We start from the raw sequence: 21,694 nt of genomic DNA, 5'->3' as shown, positions 1-21,694 counted from the left end.
TGTGCTGTCATTAATTCATTATGTAACATAATTTTGTTCCCCTTCCCAACATCCTAGTATAATATAATTTAAAATAGATCTAGCCAGCCTCACCCATAAAAATATCATACCAACAGTATCGCTGGTGTTAGAAACTCGATGCCAGCTTGTCATAATTCAGATCTAAAATTGCAACCTTTTCGGCGATACCAAATATTCGATTATAAATCTTGGCCAAAGTCAGTAGAGTAGTAAGCGCAAGAAAGAATAATTAAAAAGTATTGATTGGCAAATTGAATGGCCCGTTCCTTCGAACCGTGCACTTTAGATCGAAGCTACCATTAGTCAAACATTGCCGTGTATTTCCCATTATAGAACAATGAGGACCAGAGCTTCTAAGTGTAGAATTTACACATATTCAGTTTTTTTTTCAAAACAGAGAAAATTTCCCTCGTCCGTCATATATTCTAGACTCTAGTTTTAAATAGCGTTTAGATCTAATTGAAAAAAAAAATCAGAAACATAAAAAATAATTTTAACTCAACTCAGAATGCATCCATTTTATTGTCGTCTGGGTAAATTACAATCAGTGTACAGGCTACGAAATTTCCGGTCCATTTGATCTATTCCTCTGACATGCGCACAAGGCCGGATATAGCGTGTATGGGATAGAGCCATAGCAACGCGTTGTTATTTCGCTTTGAGATTATCGTCGCGTGGCGTAGCTAGGGAAAGGTTTAGCGTGGTGGTCGGACACAAACGCTTCATTGTACGTGTTTAATGGTGTAGCGAGGTATTGTTTTTACTGGAGATATGCATCGCTTTGATTTGCAGGGGCGTAGTTCATGAAACCAATTAACATACAGTGGCTAACTTATGAAACCGATCGACATACAGTGACGTAACTTATGAAACCAGTCAACATTCAGTAACGTAGCTAATGAAACCGATCAACATACATTGACTTAGCTAATGAACATATTGTGTTGTAGAAAATGACAGCATCCCTTAGGTTAGCTTTTCAATCAATTTAGCTAGAGCGATTCCTAGCCGTGACGGCTGCAATACCTATAATATAGTAAACAAATACAACAAGTGCTCTTCTCCACATCTCTTCTTCATTGTCTCAAACCATTTATCTCCTGGCCTTGTAGGATCTATATATTTTTGTTCACAAACACATCTTGTCATGAGTGAGTATTTGTGTTTGTTCATTATCGCATCAAAAATTGTTCCTGTTCGTTAACCTTGTCACGCCTGATTATTTTATTGCTCATTAACGTTACCACGCAAGAATATTTTCTAGTTCATTAACCTTGTCATGCCTAAATAATTTCTTGTTCATTATTCTTGTCAAGCCTGAATACTTTCATGCTAACTATTCTTGTTCATTAACCCTTCTGAATATTTTCTTGTCGATTAACCCTATCACGTCTGAATATTTTCATGTCCATTAACCCTATAGCGTCTGAATATTTTCTTGTTCATTAACCCTTTCATGTCTGAATATTTTCTTGTCGATTAACCCTATCACGTCTGAATATTTTCTTGTCCATTAACTCTTTCACGTCTGAATATTTTCTTGTCCATTAACCGTTTCACGATTGAATATTTTCATGTCCATTAACCATATCACGTCGGAATATTTTCTTGTCGATTAACTCTTTTGTAATATATTGAGCTTTATTTTGAGGGGAACTCACTCTTCTTGTATTAGTCTTATAATGTTTGAGTGATGTCCCTTGTTGCGATTCCTGTTTCCGATGGAGAATAAAACGTGGTGTGCATAGAAAAGGCTTCCTCGCCTGTTGTGTTACCTATCTAAGTACAAATCTACTACATCTTTCATGTCTGAATATTTTCTTGTCCATTAACCCTCTCACGTCTGAATACTTTTTCTTTACGAACACAGCTCGTCACGTCCTACCTTGGTTACGTCATCGCCGTGGCCATCGGTCTGCTGTTTTTCATCATCTTCCCCATCGTCGGCTTCTGCTTCTGCTGCTGTCGGTGTTGTGGAAATTGTGGCGGGAAACGCGTCATCAAAGCCCCCGAGGAGGGCGGCTACGGCAGACAATGTTGTCGTGTGGCGACCATGATTATTTTGGCTGTTGTTGTCGGATTCGCTGTGTAAGTTTAGGCCTTTCGCATTTTAATAAAAATATTTTCTTTAATTTTTTTTCTCTAAAGGGCACATACGAAAAGCGAATTACGAAACGCAAAGCATTTAACTGCAGATGTATGCAGTTAACTGACATTTAATATGTCATATATATATATATATATATATATATATATATATATATATATATATATATATATATATATATACAATATAGGAAATAAAATACGCAAAACTACGTATTATTGTTTCATTTTTTGTCAGTTTATTTAAAACCGCCAGGAGATATTTTGCATTTAGATTTCTCACCAACTCACCAACCAAAACAAAGACGACGCATACTACCGATAGATGGACCTGTATCAATGAGTTATCATTTAGACTTTAGACTAAGAATAAGCAAGACATATTCCTGTGTTTTACGCCTCACCCCCCCCCCCCCACACCCCTCAGGTAAAATACCGAACCGAATTTACGAGACGATTTTCATTAACAGATGAATTCTAGAAAATTAACTGGGGAGACCGTGAAGATATTCAGCGATGTTGGGCTAACGAGTTATATAATCCTACAATCTATTGACGTGTTTGAGAACTAAGAAAAAGTTAGGCAGGGTTAAGATATCGGTTAGGGTGAGGGGAGGGTTAAGGGTAGAGCCAATTATAAGGATAAGAGTTTAAGACCAGTGGCGTATGTATCTATGCTGTCATGTCATCTTGCTATGTCAGCATGCTATAATGTCATCTTTTTATGTATGCTAGCTATGTCATCTTTCTATGTCAGTGTGCTATATTGTCATCTTTCTATGTCTGCATGGTATGTCATCTTTCTATGTCTGTATGCTATAATGTCATCTTTCAATGTCTGTATGCTTTAATGTCATCTTTCTATATATGTATACTATAATGTCATCTTTCTATATATGTATACTATAATGTCATCTCTCTATGTCTGTATGCTTCAATGTCATCTTTCCATGTCAGCATACTATCATGTCATCTCCTCATGTCATTTCATGTCATGTGATCTCATGTCATCATGTGATCTCATGTCATTATGTCGTGTCATCACCAGAGTTGGCAGTGCCCTGATGTTCGTCACCAACCAAAACCTTTCAAACTCCATCAAAGATTTCGGCGACAAAGACGTGGATAAATTGGATGACATCACCTCGTTCTTTGACGCCACCATTCATGTAATTTGGGGTTTAATTGCCTTAAGCTTTAGCCATTAAAAACACAAATGCTGTATGTTATGTTTTGTTTTCATCTATACCAAACTCATTCAAAGGCATATTGTAATTAAACTATAAAATTAGCTTTATGGTAAAAAAAAAACAGCTCAGCTTAGTAATTTCTGTATATAACGTTAACATTGTGTGCTTTTTATAGATTTTGCTCTATTTTTACTAAATAATATAGTATATTTTGTATTTATAACACGGCTTCAACCCCCCCCCCCCCCATTCTATGTAACTAACGTTTCCTCTTTGATCCTTCCAAACCTGTCCAGCAAGCCAACAAACTGGTCAACAACTCATTTAACTTCACCGTGGATGTTTTGTTTCGTGACCTGGACAGTAAGTAAAAAAACTTGTCTTTGTTTTTAAATTACCGCGGCATGTCAGGGCTATTTGGTCATAGATGGTAGTCTAAGACCAATGGTATGATGGTTTGCAAAGATATTTTCTTCATTGTATGTTGAGAACTTATCATGTTAGCTACTTATTCTGCGGTAGCTGTGTAAGTCCCCCCCTTTCTTTTTTACGTGCCCAAACTACGATTTTGATCTACTTATAAAGGGGTCAGCGTGGTCGAGTCGGTAAAGCGTCCTGCTCTTGGTTGCTAAACCGAAAAGTCTCGGGCAGATGAGGCTCGATACCTGGGGACAGCCAGTTATCTAGGAGAGACAATTCCAAAATCAAACAACTGCTGCCTGGTATATTGTTCTGAGTTGGACAAAGACTATGGAAGCAAATCCAGAAAGAAAAGCAGGCTGAAATCGGACTCAACGGCCCATATGGCGCATAACAAGACAAGTTGACACGTTATACTTAGTTGTGTTGGAAGGAAGTCCTCCCAACATTAAAAGATAAGAACGAAGAACAAGAAGAAAGAAGATCTGCTTTATTTTTTAAATACATTTTTAAAAATTAAAATCTGAAACACATTGAATATTTAGTTTAGAATGAAATCACTAGTGAATTGCGCATTTGCTTTGATAAAATAACATTGTGTTCGTTTAATGAACGATTGTTGAAAGAACTTAACATGGTTCACCCCTCGCTACAAATTCTTTAGAATTCTAGGTCTCTCCTCAAGTCTCAAGACACTGTCATAACACACAACCCCTATACAACTCAACGTCTCTAATCATATAAAATTCTAGATAAGATAATGAGAGAAAAATGATTGACATATTTGAGATTTTGATTACTGATATCTAAGTTGCTTAACTCACCAGACATCGGTTTTCTGCTGGGCCAGAACATCAAGCGTAGAGTCCTGAGTAACACAGGCCTGGATGGTGTGTACAGTGGTATAGAAGGCATGGACACAGGTCAGAACAACGTATATCCTAGCTGTCTTTAATAACTGTTTCTTTCACGTTGTGGGGACACGTTTTATTTAAGAGTTGGAGCACCCTCTCTCTGTGATGATGTGAAATTTATGAGAGGTGCGTATGTTGGTTGGAGTGCTGTGTGGGTGTGTGTGTACGTCTTACTTTTTGTGTGGCGAGGTAGTGTCGTGTACGGGTGTGTTGACGTGTGTATTGTTGTGAACGAGGGTAACAAGGGAAGCAACTGGTCGAATGACAGCGGGTGTGTTGTGAGCGAGAGGAAGGAGGTGTGTAGGGTGGCAGTCGGAAGTGACGATTAGAACGGGGGGAGAGAGTATGGTGTAAACTTTGTGAATATGAACTGAGAGATAGTTGATTTTAAACCCACGTGATGCACCCTAACCTCGACGGCTTATGGCGATTTGTTTACCTGTGTTGGTACGATAAACGCCCTCACACTCACCCTTCCGGATTAAACTCAAAACATTTTAATACAAAATGTATACTGCAACCATTCTTATAATTGCGCCCCCCCCCCCGCCCTCCTCTTCCCTCAAGCATACATTTAAAGAAAGTTTCTCCTCATAGCAATAACCCTGTCTAATATTACAACATTCATGTCCACATTTGATACCAATATGACTCTAACGTCCCTGACTTTCTTCCAACAGACGCCAAAACATTACGAGATCTGACCCATATCCTGATGATTGAAAAAAACACCACCATCTCCTCCTCGCAAACTTTTATGAGCTTCACAACTCAGCTGCAAGCGGACATCAATTCTATCGCCCTTTTAGACTTTAAGGCTAAATGCCCCAACTACACAATTAATGAAACAAACTTCCATGCTGAAAAAGTGAGTAAATTTGTATTTAAACCACTTGAAATATATTTGTTGTTATGTGTGAAAATAACGTTCTGTAAACGGATTTTTTTTTCGTTGGGATTTAGATAAAAATTTGAAAATTTTAATGTCGTGTGTAAGTTTGCGAGAGTTACCTGTAAAAAAAAAATTTTTTTGGCTAACACTTTCTGTTTTCCCATATTTTTCAATAATGTTTTCCAATCAATAACTTAGTTACCAATCGAGGATCTGAAGTATATTTTCCTAAACAACGTCACGGCTTCTGGCATCACGAAATTAACGACAGAGGTAAATTTGTATGTGGTGTTATCTGTATATTTCACATTACTTTACTTGACACATTGTGTATTATAATGCCAGTGTTTCTTCTTTTTTCTCCGGGGGTGGGGGCACTTGATATTTTCGGAAGGACGGACATTTTCTTTCTCTCTCTCCCCCCCCCCCCCCCCCCCGAAGAGATGCCTGGAAGAAACTCTGTATAATGCTTTTTTATTACATTCCCACCAATGCATGTCAGACATCTATTATAGCTATGATAAATTCAAACTAGAAACAAAATATTGCATGCAGTGAAAAGTAGCTCAAGTTAAACTAAGGACGAGTAACACATCGGGTAACAGCTCAACGAAGTCTCAGAGTAAGAAAAATAAAAGATGTTCATGAATAAGATTACGCCATTATCCGATCTAAAAACAAAAAGTCATTTTAGTAAGTCATCAGCATCTTTTCCCGTTAGCGGCCAGGACACAATGAGGCAGATGAAGTAGAGTTCATCTGTTTATTGACATCTGCGCACAGGGGATAGTGCTATTAGCACTATACCAAGCTACCTTGATTCCCTAACGGGAGTCAGATACTCATCAGAGCTGGGTTGACTCAGGGCGACCTACAGACTTGAGTCCGGGTTACGAACCCTAGATTTTCAGTTTAGTCGTAAACTGTAGTAAGTAATACTTATCAAAGTACCATATGATATAGGTTAGGTTAGATTAGGGTTGCCTGTCGTCCCTCCGCTGATAAGAGCTTTCCAGACGTCTCTGTCCTGGGCTAGTCTCTCCAACTGTCCCCAGGTGTATCCAATCTTCTTGGTGTCTTCTTCCAGGTTACGTCTCCAGGTCTTTCTTGGTCTGCCTCTCCTCCTCCTGCCTTGTGGATTCCAAGTGAGGGCCTGTCTTTTTATGCTGGATACAGGCTTCCTGAGTTTGTGGCCAATCCATTTCCATTTTCTCTGGAGGATCTCTACTTCAACTGGCAGTTGATTTGTCCGTTGCCATAGAACAGGGGTCTCCAAACTACGGCCCGCGGGCCGGATGCGGCCCGCGATGTCCTCTCATCCGGCCCGCGGAGATCTTTTTGTCCACGGAAAACCGTTTGTTGGTGATGGCTGAAGAACTTTGCCCAGAAAAATCAAAGACATGCCTGGAAGAAACTGGCCCCCGAACTGAAATTTAATAGTTAATGCGGCCCTCGGACTGAAAAGTTTGGAGACCCCTGCCATAGAACATCATTTCTAATTTTTTAGGCCAGCGAATTCGCAGGATCTTTCTGAGACATGCGTTTATAAATGATTGTATTTTCTTCTTATTTATAGCAGTTATTCTCCATGTCTCAGCTCCATAGATTAAACCAGGTTTTACTAGTGTGTTGAAGATCCGGATTTTTATTCCAAGGGTTAACTCTCCCGAACCCCAAACATTTTTAGTTGGTTGAAGACTGCTTTTGCCCGTCCTTAATTTTATGTCTGCTTCCGTCTCACCCTGCTTATCAACAATACTTCCAAGGTAGGTGAATATCAACTTCTTCTAGGGCTTCTTCTGCTAATGTTATAGGGTTGCTGTTTGATGCATTGACTTTGAGAACTTTACTTTTCCCTCTGTGGATGTTCAGGCCCAGGCATGTAGAAAAATTAGCAACCCTGTTGGTTTTATCCTGCATAATACGATATAACAGAGTGAAATATATAGAAATTTTCTGAACTCAAAGCTAATGACTTCCTCTTACTTTTAGTCAAAAAACAAGCTGAACGACATCCCAGAGCGAGTGCAAAATGAAACAGAGGGCCCCAGAACTGGTGAGTGATTTTTATTAATCAATAAATCAGATATATATAAGATATAAACTTTTTTTTTTGTTTTAAAACGTAACCAAGCTGTTTATATACGAGTAAGTATATATAAATGTAATACAGTTCCGTTTTCCAACCTGACGGTCCATGGGCAAGTGAAGTAGGCTTCTCCTGTTTCTGTGATCTCGGTATATGAAGAGATAGTGTGGTCAGTGCTAAGCCCAGCCGCCAACGGGAGTTAGGTACCCATCAGAGCTGGGTGGACTCTATGACGTTCTACTGACTTGAACCCGGATTCGAACTCTAAACATTCGGATTAGTAGTAGTCTACCGCTAGGCCACGCCGTCCCGTACGATTATTGTGTAATAATTCAAATGCACATAATACTTTGCTTAACCCTTAGTAATGTATGAGTGAATGAAATTTTGTCAATCAGAATTTTTAAAAATCTCCACTCAGATCTGAGAAAGAATGTGAACGACTACACCGCTGAGATCTCCAAGATCAACACCAAGTTGAATGAGATCCGTGACAACGTAAGTTGTTTTACCATGACATCGCCCTAACAAATGTAAACGCCACACTCTCATTACCACTACAGCACGCTTTTTTTCTACGCTACCTAACATGTAAAATAGTAAAACATTTAATCAAGTTGAAACAACCAAGTAAGGGAAATAACTTAGTATTTAATCTTCAAAATCCGTATTAAAAATGACTCATGAGAAATGAAAGCACAGAAGAAAAAACTTTTTAAATAGATCTAATTAATTGAAAAATGTTATCAACATTTTATATCCTGATTGTCATCTTTGAAATTTTAGATATTAAAAATAAAATAGACATTTATAGAAATTCCGCAAAATGAAAATTTAAAGGAAAAAACCGTATGTTTATTTTACAATCCGTTACAGTTTTTGGGTAAAATAAATTTTGACTCCATCAAAGCCGATGTAAGAGATTATGTCAAGCTAGCTGTACAGTACGATCAGTACAGGTGAGCGTCATGAGAATTTTAAGCTAATTCTGTATTTTTTTTTAAATTTATAGGCCTATGTTTCATATTTAATTATCTTTTTAACGATTTAAAAAAAAATATAGAATAATAAAATTGTTGTGTTTATTTAAATTAAAACCCATTGACTTTCATTGAGAATAGAATATTTGAAGAAGGCCTATGTTTTAAATATATTAAAAATATTATTTAAGGTGTAAAAGAAGACTTATAGATTTATAATCTATTTTAAAATAACGTTTTTATTTAGATCTAGGGGCCTATATTTTTAAATTATTTTCAAAAGTATTGGCTTAATATAAATACGATTATCATTATTGTTATAGCCTGAAGAAGGAGTTTAAAACAAAATAAATTAAAATATTTGACATTTTTTATCCAGAAGTTTCTGTCCTAAATCAAATTTGAACAATCTGATAATAAATGTTTCAGATGGTATGGAGGTCTGGGTTTGGCTGGTGTTGCCCTTCTCATCTCCGTGCTGCTCGGGCTGGGCTTGCTGTTTGGATGTTTGGGAGGAAATGCTCAGGATGATCCCACTGAGAGAAGTTCTTGCTCCAATCATGGAGGCAACTGTCTCACTGCGTAAGTTTTAAACATAAGGTTACATTGGTTAAGTTTCTTTTCTAAACCTTGTGGTCCATGGGGCAAGTGAAGTAGAGTTCACCTGTTTTTGTGACCTCAGCTTATTTAGATATAGTGTGGTCAGCTCTATGCCCAGCAGTCTTTACTTTCCCTAACATGATCTGGGAGGATTCAGGGATATTCTATTGACTTGAACTCAGTTTGGAACTCGAGACTTTCAGAGTTATGTTCATCATCATTGTATAATTTCTATGGATTTGACACACTGTATGTGTCTTGCATGTATGTGTCTTAAATGTGTATGTGTCTTATATGTTGGGTTAGTATTTAAACATATACATGTCTTGCATGCATGTTGTGTTTATGTTTAAACTAAATCTTTCATTTAACATAAAGTCCTGATATTAGAACTCCATTTATGTTTTAGGGCTATTATGCTGACCTTCATATTTGGTTGGCTAATTATGTTAATCACAACAATTCTCTTCGCTGTTGGAGCCCCCACTGACAAATTTGTCTGCTCTTCTCTGAAGGATATTAGTGTTGTTGAAAAGGTATGTAAACCATATTTAAATATGGTTGACAAGGCATGTAAGGTATTTTTAACTCTACAGGGAGAACACAAGGTTCATAAATCCCTGCCTTATTGAGAATTCAGAAACATTACAGGTTCTGAAGCATCCCTTTTGGTCCATCTGTTTCTGCATAGGTGACAACAAAATAGACAGGCACCACATTTTGTAACATCAGAAACATTGAAACACATTGAAATGCTGATAAAATGGAGAAGATGTTAAGTGGAACCAAATTATCATGGTTATATCTGTAAATGTCTCTAAATATAGGTTTATGGACTTTGTGGACTTTGGTTAACCATGTAATCTTTATGATATTAGAATAAGTGTTTATTATAGTTTCACAAGGTAAACATTTTAAAATTATTTAAGGAAAATAAAAATAATTAAGGTATAGTTTACAATAATCATTTGTTTAATAAAGTGTTATTACTTTATATGAATTATATTCAACGTACTGTATGTATAAATAATATTTTCTCCCAGATTATCAATGACTTTAAATTGCTTGGAAGTCCATCAAGTCCAAACAGCTCTTGGTTGGGTGACCAGATCTATCAAGGAAAGAATGTCAACATCAGCATTGCTGATGTCATGAAGTAAGTTCAGTGATGTCATCATGTCATTGTCATATTTTGTTTATTTTATGTGAACTTTATTATACTATATAGTGAGAATTTGACCATTTCTGTCTTAAAACATAGTTAATTTTAATATCTGTATACTCATTTGTATGAAATAAATATGCAACTAACTTGTTGGTATAATTTGAATATCCAAATATTTATTTGATATACATTTTTATGAATATTTTATACCTTTTTATAAATATTATAACATTTGTGTTACACAAATTAACAGTGTTCACATAATTTGTACATTTTGAAAAATAATTCAGGTATGGAGAAGTGTACATTTATTTTTACCTCTTTATAAAATAACTTTTTCCTCCGCTTTTATCATAGTTAGAACAGATTTAATACTTACATATTGCAAATCAAATTTACCAGTGCTTGTAAAAATGATGCAACAGTTTATACGGCTCTAAAAATGAAGGAGGGAAATATTATCAACCTGACTGAGATCACAGATTATGGCAAAGTTAGTCACATTTTAAAATTTAATTTATCAAGAACTCACATTTGTATAACTATAGCTTTAATATTTGCTATAGGGAAATCTCATTGTCAGTACGGAATGGCATAGTTGTATGGTAGTAAGTATGATGGTGTATGGTTAGAGTCTTTAAGCCATACCTGAGTCCAGCTCTAATGAGTACATGACAAAGCTTAGAAAAGTAAATTTTTCATAATTTTCAATATGTATTTTTCCTAATTATTTTTAAATGCTCGTTTTGAAGTTTTTAGTGTTGCTGAATATGTTTTACATAAGCCTTTTACTAATAGTAATAGTTTATGATTTACAATATTTCTAATTATTTAATTAAATATTTGAATGTTACTAAAAGTGTTTTAAAATGATCTTATACATATTAGACCTTTAGTATCAGTAACAAAATAAAGGACTTTAATGTTGGATTTGATGGCATCAATATCACATCAGATGAAATGATGAAATTTATTGATTTCATGGGGGATTTTGACAACCAAATGAATTACAGCCAGTATGATAATGTAGTAAGTATAAATGCAATTTTATATATCAAAGTCATTATTTTTAAAATAACACCAAATTCAAACTTTGAAAAGGTTAGAAATTTTTTAAATTACTTAGAATTGTTATTATTATTTTATTTTAAAATCTTTCACAGCTTTCCTTATCCCCAATAAATACAAGTGAACTGTTCTTGAATCAGCTTACTACCTACATCACTAGTATCTCATCAGGTCCTGATAAAGTGAGTACATTTACAGATTTCATGAGAAAATGTAGTAAACTATAATTAGTATTTTAAAATTAAATCTTGGTGATCAAATGGTTTTGTTCTCAAGAAAACTTTATTTTAAAATGAAAAAATAATTTAACTTTTTTATACACGAAATGTTTCAAGATTTTAAAATCTGTTTAAAATTTTCATGTATCATTTAATTAAAAACATCTATTCTCTAATTAAAAACATCTTTTCTCTAATTAAAAACATCTTTCCCCTAATTAAAAACATCTTTTCTCTAATTAAAAACATCTTTCCCCTAATTAAAAACATCTTTTCTCTAATTAAAAACATCTTTCCCCTAATTAAAAACATATTTTCTCTAATTAGCATCTTTTCTCTAATTAAAAACATCTTTTCTCTAATTAAAAACATCTTTTCTCTAACCATGGTTTGTAGACCAAATTGCAACAAATTCAGGCAAACTTGACATCACATCTTAATGCTGAAGGCTTAGTTTTGAAAAACTCAATTGTAAGTAAAAGTTTGACTACTTTTAACTAATCCAAGTGTATAAAAAACAATTATTTAATCATTACAATGGATCAATAGTATTAAATGAAAATAATTATAACCTATGCGCATAATTTCCTTTAGAACAACATCACAAGCACTCTGGGTAGTGTCAAGGCAACTACACAAACACCTGCTGATAATCCAGTAAGTTCCATTTTCAAAATGATAAATTTGTCAGTGTTAAAGGTAACTTTTTAAAAAGAAATAGCCTACAAACACATTGAAAGAAAAAAGTGTATTTTTATATATTGCTGTAAACCATAAAAAATAAAATGTTTTTAAAAATCAATTGTAACATGTATGGTTATGTAAGAATTATTTTGACTAGTTAAGTTCAACCATTTTGAAATCCAATACCGGGATTTCCTTTTTTTCTGAATGCTCAACTGATTTGCTCTAAATCTCTTCTTTAAATTAAGCTTAAGAAAAGATGTGACACTTTGAAGGCCAACCTAACAAGCGTACAGAACAACTTAGAAACTGCTGCTGGACAAGCCTTCAATGCTGTAAGCCGTTATAGTAAAAAAAAACAATCATAACAATCAGAAATAAATTATAGCTGTACGAATGCAAACAAAGTGTTGTTTTTTACAATCATTATATTTATTAGAATAGAACTAGCACTCTTAATATATTTATTATAAAATTATTGAATAAGAAAAATTATAAATTCTTATACAGCTTCAATTGATTTTTTAAAATAAGCATAAATAAATTTACATTCTTCATTCATGAATTTAAAAAAAAATAATTAATAGATTATTTTATTTGGTTGATATATTATTCATAACTGCTATTTATTTTGAATTTAATTCAAGTCAAAGCAATTTAACTAATAAGCTTTTTATTTTTCAAAATCTCCAGTCTGTGAAAGAATATGAAGCTCGACTGAAGAAAATATTTGACAACTTTGTTCAAGATATTAAAGATAGTGTAAGATCTTTTGTGTTACATGTATCCAGAACATAAGTTAAATACATATTTTATGTGCACTTCATGTAATAATTCACTTATTGTTTCCATATTTCTATTGTATATTAGTTCAATTTTTAAAGTTTTGCACCCTACCATTTTATTTTCAACTGTATATTCATTATTACATGAGTTTAGGAACTAAAATGTGTACTTCAAATTTTACCAATAGATAAACTAATAGTTACTTTTCATTTAATGAAGTTTATATAAAGAATTAACAGCTCTAACTGAAGAATTTTAAATATTTTATTTCATTTTTAGGTTGAAAATGATATTGGCAAATGCAAACCCCTGTGGAATATCTTTAACAGTGTGGTATTATATGGAGTATGTGATTCAACTATTGGTGCATTGGTAAGATGTAGTTTCAAATTTTCAAATAATTATATTGATGAATTGCTAAAAAAAAGATGTTTTTCATCTATTTATCTAATAGTGTATTTAGTACTGAGATATTGTATTGCTTAAATAAAGGTTTGTTTAAAAATTGCAATAATTAACATATCTTTTTTTAAAGCAGAAATATTACATTACATTTCACTTCCTTATTACATTAAATTCTCCAGAAATTTGGATGATTGTATAGATATGATAATAGAATTTAATCAGGTTGATTTAGAGTATGAGTTGAATTTATTCAAATGAAGGTTGCAAAATGTTTGTAAAGTGGTAAATAATTTGGTTATAACATGAAATTTTTGTGTGTTCTTTCTTAAAAGTAAATCAGCCTATATATGTTCAAAAGGATACCTGTTAAAACAATTTTTACACATTTAGGCCTAAATATATCTTATTTTCATTTTCCTACTTATAACAATATTTAAATTAATATTATTTGTACACAAAATTGTATGTTAAAATAAAATTATCTAGTCTAAGCGAAGTTTAATGTAGCCTAATTTTATTTTTATCAGCACAAAAATTATTTTTTTACTTCTCTATAGAATGGCTGGTGGTGTGCCCTTGGTTGGACTGTGTTCTTCCTACTGTTGTCCATTTGTGTATCCAGCAGCATGTCTAAATACTTCTTCAAGATGAGATATGCCAACACTAAAACCTCTGAGTGAGTACAAGATTATTGATTTGTGAGATTTAATTGTAGGCTTATGTGTATGGTGTTTGTTGACTTTGAAATTATCTTAAACTTTGGCTTAATACTCTGTTACCTTTAAAAAAAAATTATTTTACAATAAGTATTTATATTAAAAAAAAACTTTTTATTTATTTTACTAATTCACTGTCATTTACAATTTCTAACAGGCCACCTATTGAGTAAGTAAAATTTAAATTATTTAACAGTATTATTTTTTTAAATAAAAATTAATGCTAATTCATTAACATTATCTTTCCAAATAATTAGTTTTGTAAACAAATGTAAATGGGATAAACTCTAGTGATAGTTAACTAATTAATATAAACATTAAATATGATATTCAATAAAATGGTTTTAAAAATTGCTCATAGATACAACTAAAAATAATACAAAATTTAAAAAAATGCAAGTAAAAGGCTAAAATACAGAAAGTAAAGTATCATTTTGAACCCAAGGAGGAGGTGGAGCAGATTTCACCTGTTTTATTGTTCTTGGCATATAAAGGGATAGCATGGTCATTACTATGCCCAGCCACCTTTACTTTACTCAAAATGAATCAGGTACCCATCTGAGCTGGGGGGACTCAGGGACATTCCACTGACACAAAACCGATATTCAAAATTAAGACTTCCAGATTAGCAGTCACATGCTCTACCATCCAACCATGCCATAAAGGGATAGGGTGTTACTATTGTAGTGCTTGCTTCACACCACATCATCTTCTTAGCTTCAACTTTAAGATGAAAATATAAAAAAAAAATTGCACAAAGATGAGATCAAACTAGAGTATATGCTCATATCTTTTTCCAGATGCAAATAACTTAAAGTCTATTACACTATTAATGTACAATAAAAACAATGGTAGACTTTCATTAGCTTCTCCCCGATCAAACTACTTTGCCGAGCCCAAATACGGCATTGATAAATTAAATAAAATTTTACTTGAAGACGGTGTAACTAGGCTGCCCACACTTTTTACCCTCAAATTATTTATATTATAATTTAAAAAATTAGTTTTAAATTCCTTTATTTCTTTGTACATAAGTTGTTTTTTATTTCCCAGCACTAACGCTTCTGGAAAACAGCGTCATTTCAAGTAAGTCGGCATGAATACACTCATGTCATATAAATACCATTTAACAATTTATTTTTGTCATATTCTATATTTATATTGAAATAGTTTACTAAAAAATCTGTTTATATATTAAATTATCTTAGCTAATTATAATTCATTGCTTAAGATTAATTATAATTGCATTTTAAGAGAACAGATGGGAAAGAGACTTTTGATGTACTTACACCGGGGTAAATTCTCTCTTCAGAAATAAGGTGTTCCACTCAGATCATCCGGCTAAGGACAAGTGGTAAAAGACAAAACTAACAAAGGAAAAAGACAAGGAAAAAGAGACTAGAAGTTCAAGATAATATTTTAAAATTTTTACAGATTTTCAAGGACTTGTGAGGGAATTCTTCAGCTGTGTTTTATAAAAGTTTGTTCTGAAATTCTCGAACTCAACAAGACATTATTTTAAGTGACCTTAATAAATTTAGAAAATTGTTGATTTATTACCAAAATAGAAATTTTTAAAAGTAATAAACATATTTACAGCTGATAAGAATTGTCATTATAAAAAAATGACATAACGTTAGAAATGACATGTAATGTAAACTGTGTTGTTTTGAATCTGTGATAATCTGACCTTTTTTTTTTGCTTCCTGTTATTTTAAGTACATTTAACACTGTGTATAACAGGGTTTATTCTTGATTTGCTGCAAATAGCTTGCCAAAACATGTAGAATGACAGATGATTTACTTAAGGATTAAATTGGTCATTGTTAGTTTAGTTGATGCTTAAGTAGTTTAATAAAAACTAGATCATTTTTAATCTAAAGAGGAATGTTGTTTTTTTTTTTTTAAAAAAGGACTTAGAAACTGTTTTTATTTTGGTGGAGATTTATAATCTGTGTAATAATTAGTAGTTGCCTTTTTTTTGTTAGATATTTACTTTTTATAGTTTAAAATTTGCTTAAAAAACTGAAGTGGGAAAAAAAAAAATTTTGTGAGTAAAAAAATTATTTAAAATAGGTTAAAAAATTAATAATTAGGCTATTAAAGATTTTAGAAATAGAGCTGAATTCATAGTTTACCCCCACTTAAAACAGACTTTAATAAGTAGCTAATTTAAAAACTTTTTTCTTACTTTCATTATTACTTGGTTACCTTTATTTTTTTATTTAAATTTGTTCACATATACATACAAATACATTTCTTGCTGTAAAAAAAATAAACTATATTTTATTTATTTTTATTTTTAAAAATTGAAATGTGTCAAGCTATTACAAGTTATTCTTAATTATTTCTTCAAAGTTTGTCTTATTTTCCTCCATTAGATATCTAAAACATCCTACTTGCAAGAAGTGGTAATATAAGCTAATATAAAATGGAATGAGGGGGAGGGGGGTGTTGATACTATAAAGTTTCACACCAACTTTTCTTTCTCAATGCTACAGAAATGATTTTATTAGTTTGCATATTTAAGTCCATGGCTACAAAAATATGGTTATGTCCCTTGCCTTATCAATTTAACATTTCTAGTCTCTCCTGACTGGTGTGGGAGCATTAGGACTAGTTAGATGGAGGTACACTAAAATTAATTGACTTTTTGTGTGCCCCCTTATTTAATGCAGCTTGATAAAAATAACACAAAATTAGTTTAACATCTTCCAGACTTTTTTCCCCAAGAGGGGGAGCACTTGAAATTTTCGGGGGGATTCTGACTCTGTTAAAATTATAGATTTTCTATATAAATTCCATTTCGTTATAAACTCTTCTTAATTATTGTTTTGTTTTTAGAGGATCTAAGTTAATTTATTAGATATGTTTTCTTTTCTAAATCAGATAAACACTGTTTAGTTAAGATTAGTTGTTTTAGTTTAAAATATTTTGTGAATAGCAAACCTAAGTTATAATTTAAAATTTTTTTTTAAATTGCCTTAGCACTGCTGAATTGTAAAATAAAAGTGTAAACATATGAATTTTACACTGTTTAATGCATTGTTTCAATCATTGCAAAGTCCGTCCAGTAACTGAATGTATAGTTGAATGAAAATATTATTAGTCTGTCTAAACGGTTTTAACCTTAAAGGTTTCTTGGTAATTTGCAGAAAGTAAAAATAATGATTCAATAAGTAGTAATTAATTTGTTTTACAGAATTTTAATAATTGTGATTTGAATTGTAAAAATTAAACATGTATGAATTGTTATTTCCAAATCATTTGAAAAATAACAACACAAATTAAAGATTTTTAAAATATGTGTATATCTAGTGGCAACAATTTCTTACTGAGGCTAAATGGTAAAAGAACAACCTACTTTATATACCATGCCAAAATTGAGGTTTCATTTCGAGAATTTATTTAAAAACATAAAACTTTTTGATTGCCAAAATATTTTTATAATTTCTAACATAATGTCAGTTTTAAATTGATTTTTTCAATGTATTAATATAATCTGTGCATGAACATAGCTTTATTTTGAGTAGATGTATGTTTAAAAATATTTTTCATTATCTTGTACTCTGAGATGTTATTTATTTGGAGGGAAAATTCTAAGCTTTTCAAAATATGTGTATTGACTTGCATTTCATAGTATGATTACTGATTATTACTTTAAGGATATATTAGATATGATGTCTGTAAAACTTGTAATAAAACTTGTTTCTAAATATATAATACCATGTTGGCATTGAAGAACTCACCCATTACAAAATTTATTTTTACCTTTGGAAATATTATGATGGAAAAATTATGAATTTACTTGTTTAAAACTGTTATACATAAAGCTTAGAGAGTGGTTTTAAAAAAAATGTGTTAAAACATGTTTCAGATCTACTTATTAAAAACTTAACAGTCACTGCAAAACAAATGTGAGTTATGTCATTTTTTTTACAAATAAAATCCAACTAGCTAATTTATTCACCTATCTTAAAATTTTTTAAACAGCTTTGAAATATTTTGAAGTATCATTTTGTTCTGTTGTTGATTCCTTATTGAGTCTAAATACTTGTAATGCCTACCTAGGATTAAAAATGTTGAAGGATTTTAACATTTGCAAAACACTTGATTGTGACATTAACTGAAAACTTTTTGTAATATTCAAAATCATTACAGCCTACCCAGATATAGATCTAGATCTAGTACTGAACATTAATCAGTGTTAATGATCTTGTAAATTTTTTCAAACACTATAGGCCTAACAAGATCTTTTTATTTATTTCAATCATTAAATAAACAATAGTTTGCAATGTAATTTAATTAAATCTTAACTTGCTAGTCTCTGTCTAATTCACGGATTCCAAATTATTAATTTATAAAGTAGGAAAATACATCTGTAGTAGTATTTTAATAGAGCATTCAAGTTTAAGTTTAAAGTGTTGTGTGGATTTGAAAAAAAAATTCACAACGAGATTCTATTATTATTAGTTAATATTTAATAAATAATCAAAAAATTCTAATTATGTCTATTATCCAAATTCAATAGATATTTTCCTGAAATCTTATTATATAAATTGCTTGAGTATAAAGTATAAAAGTTTGGTAATCTATCGCTTTAGGTAAGTAAAATCGACTGCGGCTAGTAATGTACAAAAAAGTTACCTCATTGTCAATGCTTTAGTTTAATAGAAGTAGATCTATATTGTGAAATAGTTGTGTCAAATATTATAGATAACTGAATACTAAACCAAAATCAATGGCTAAATATCAATATAGGCCAGCAATCAACTTTAAACAGCAGTGTTTGCGAGCAAGATTTGCTATATACTATATAAACAAAAGCCATTTGTAAAATAGAGTGGCTTCCCCTGAATCTCCCGCTATAAGTCTAACAAAATAAAACTTAAACAAGATGGCTACTATAGTAAATGAACATGGTTGCATCTGATGAAAACATCACTAGTCTTCATTTACTACTGAAAACTGTTAATTCAATTGTTTAAAAACAGGTACATAAATAAAACAAGGACACATTTTTGTATTTTTCAAAACATAAATCCTCATCAAAATATGAAATAATTATTAAAATTTAAGGAGTCACCTGTTTTTCACATCACTAGTCGCGGGCGATTTACGTACCTAAAACGAAAGACTACCAAAAGGTTTAATATATTTAAATCAGGTCGCAACTTCTACGTTTGAGGTGTATTTTACCCTATCAACCAACACCCTTACACATTTTGAGAAAAATGAAGACATTTTTTCTCCTTAAATTTATGTTTAATATATTACATCTTTTTAAATTATAGTTTTAATTCGCTTTTTTTGATGTTGAGAATTCATACTGACGATTTGAAGTGATAGTCGCTAGATCATCAGAGCTAATTTACCTCCCATGTTAACCCAGATAGAAAAAAAAACAAGGGATAATACTGGGATTTCCACAGAGAAAAGAAACAAAAAAGTGATTTAATATTACTATTACAAAAAAAAAACCCACATTTTTTATTTTATTTTATTTAAAAATAAAAATATTTAATTATATTACTTACAAAATGTGTCTATTCTTTTCATTTAAATATTCATTATTTAAATTATGTGGCTTAATAACACAATAGTTTAATTTCATTTTCATTTATTTAATAAACAAGCCACTCATTAGAATCGTTACTTTTGAACATGTCATTGGTCGGACAAAATCTTTATTTTGACCAAAATTAATTAAAAATGATTTGCTTTAAATGGAATGTGGGTCACAACACTTTCTAATGAATACTTTACTATAACATAAGAAGCTACCCACACTTCTCTTTAGAGTATTTAAATAGTTTTCAAAATCATTTATTTTCTCCGTTTTAGTGCAAAAATATTTTAGAGCTTGTTATTAAAGCATTTGTTCATTAAATTAAAATAAAATAGTCTTATGTATTTAAGCAAAGGGGAGTCAAAGAAACTTCCAAATTGCAATGGAATTACGTGATCCTGATTATAATGTGTGTTCATATCCTACCCTTAAGCACGGTTCCCAAAGTTGGTGTTGGAATTTCCCTTCCTCGCTCCTAACTGTAATATCGGAGGGAGTTTCCCATCATAATTAATAATTAAGTGTTACGTGTCAACAAACAGGCAGAGGCGTAGCGACCCTTCCCGGCGCCCGGGGACAAACTTTCGATTTGCACCCCCCCTCCCCCGGTCAAGATTTTGATTTTCACCCCCCCCCCCCTAAAACTTTCAATTTGCACCCCCCCCCCCTCTCAAATTTTCTATTTGAACCCCCTCTCAAGCTTTCAATTTATTTTTCCAACCCATTTTGGCGCCCCTTAAGGTCGGCGCCCGGGGATATATGTCCCCCCGCCCCCCCCCCCCCTCGCTACGCCTCTGCAAACAAAATATCTCATCGTCTTATCCCGTTCGTACCCAAAACACACGGGGTAAATGAAGTAGAGTTCATCTATTTGAATAGCCTCGGCACTCAGAGGAGGGGGGGGGGGGGGGGTTGTGTGGTCGGCACCTAGTCCCAGCCGTCTTTGCTTCCCCAACGATGGTGTCACCCATTTGAATGGTGTCACCGTGAATGCGAACCGCACCCCCGGCCGCACCCGCCGTATGACGTTTTTCGTACATGTGAATATAATGTATGCCAATATATTCACGATAAAAGTAAACAATTTCTCCGAACCGAATACCTCAAGGACACATCCTCAGAGACTAAATATCTTGGACAACTTAGGGAAATTTTTAAGTGTAGGTTTAGATAGTAATTGTATACATAAATAAATAAATATGTATATATATATATATATATATATATATATATATATATATATATATATATATGTATATATATATATTGTGTGTGTGTGTGTGAGTGTGTATAACGGACTATCCAAAGTCACCGTGCCAGAAGGAAGAAAGGGAAGACAAAATGGTCACTGGGATGATGACGTCATGGATTGGGCGGGGCTGCCCGTCTCAGACCTAAAGTCAAAACGACAGAGTACCGAGATGCACGGTGGAGAATTACAAGGTCTACTATGCAGTGTTTCTTCCAGACTTTTTTCTCCGGTGGGGGGGGGGGGGGGCACTTAAAATTTTCGGGGGGGGGGGGGGGGGGGCGGTAGACTTTCTTCGGGGGGGGGGGGCGGCGGACACTGTTAAAAGTATATATTTTCTATATAAATTATATAAATTTCATCTCGTTCGGGGGTGGGGGGGGGGGCGGTAAAATTTTTGAAGCCCCCCCCCCCCGCCCACCAGAAGAGATGCCTGAAAGAAACTGCTAGTATGGTACCCCAAGGACCGCAATAAGGGTTATGTTTAACGAAAAGGATGTTATAAATCCAGTAGTCGCATCTCACTGATTTTTTCACGTCCAAATTGGGTTTTCCCTTGCAAGTGTTTTAATGTTTTTGTACGATGTTGCATTTGATTAGAATTATGCGCACTTTGTATTAG

General features: G+C 32.8%; 1 protein-coding gene and 1 long non-coding RNA gene across 2 annotated transcripts in view; both read left to right on the top strand.

Moving 5' to 3' along the window:
• Positions 1 to 14,427, top strand: part of LOC131930517 (prominin-1-A) — a 36,669-nt gene extending 22,242 nt beyond the window's left edge. Inside the window, exons 4-25 of the mRNA XM_059287042.1 lie at positions 1,892 to 2,109; positions 3,176 to 3,296; positions 3,614 to 3,680; positions 4,565 to 4,660; positions 5,332 to 5,519; positions 5,742 to 5,816; positions 7,536 to 7,599; positions 8,054 to 8,130; positions 8,509 to 8,591; positions 9,042 to 9,194; positions 9,622 to 9,748; positions 10,256 to 10,368; positions 10,780 to 10,870; positions 11,266 to 11,406; positions 11,541 to 11,627; positions 12,060 to 12,134; positions 12,258 to 12,320; positions 12,596 to 12,682; positions 13,041 to 13,109; positions 13,413 to 13,505; positions 14,096 to 14,214; positions 14,412 to 14,427. Coding sequence (XP_059143025.1) covers positions 1,892 to 2,109; positions 3,176 to 3,296; positions 3,614 to 3,680; positions 4,565 to 4,660; positions 5,332 to 5,519; positions 5,742 to 5,816; positions 7,536 to 7,599; positions 8,054 to 8,130; positions 8,509 to 8,591; positions 9,042 to 9,194; positions 9,622 to 9,748; positions 10,256 to 10,368; positions 10,780 to 10,870; positions 11,266 to 11,406; positions 11,541 to 11,627; positions 12,060 to 12,134; positions 12,258 to 12,320; positions 12,596 to 12,682; positions 13,041 to 13,109; positions 13,413 to 13,505; positions 14,096 to 14,214; positions 14,412 to 14,427 — 2,223 coding nt within the window. The remainder of the gene's footprint in view (positions 1 to 1,891; positions 2,110 to 3,175; positions 3,297 to 3,613; positions 3,681 to 4,564; positions 4,661 to 5,331; positions 5,520 to 5,741; positions 5,817 to 7,535; positions 7,600 to 8,053; positions 8,131 to 8,508; positions 8,592 to 9,041; positions 9,195 to 9,621; positions 9,749 to 10,255; positions 10,369 to 10,779; positions 10,871 to 11,265; positions 11,407 to 11,540; positions 11,628 to 12,059; positions 12,135 to 12,257; positions 12,321 to 12,595; positions 12,683 to 13,040; positions 13,110 to 13,412; positions 13,506 to 14,095; positions 14,215 to 14,411) is intronic.
• LOC131930516 (uncharacterized) lies at positions 14,412 to 15,876 on the top strand. The gene is made up of 3 exons (XR_009384133.1): positions 14,412 to 14,423; positions 15,308 to 15,340; positions 15,567 to 15,876. It is a non-coding gene; the product is annotated as an uncharacterized LOC131930516 (long non-coding RNA).
• Positions 15,877 to 21,694: the final 5,818 nt, after the last annotated feature.

The sequence above is a fragment of the Physella acuta genome, unplaced genomic scaffold (assembly GCF_028476545.2).
Source record: "Physella acuta isolate Inbredline_101_S28 unplaced genomic scaffold, ASM2847654v3 ptg001792l, whole genome shotgun sequence".
NCBI classification, from domain to species: Eukaryota; Metazoa; Mollusca; class Gastropoda; family Physidae; genus Physella; species Physella acuta.
Note: the sequence above shows the minus strand (reverse complement) of the source record. Positions and strands in the feature narration are given on the sequence as shown.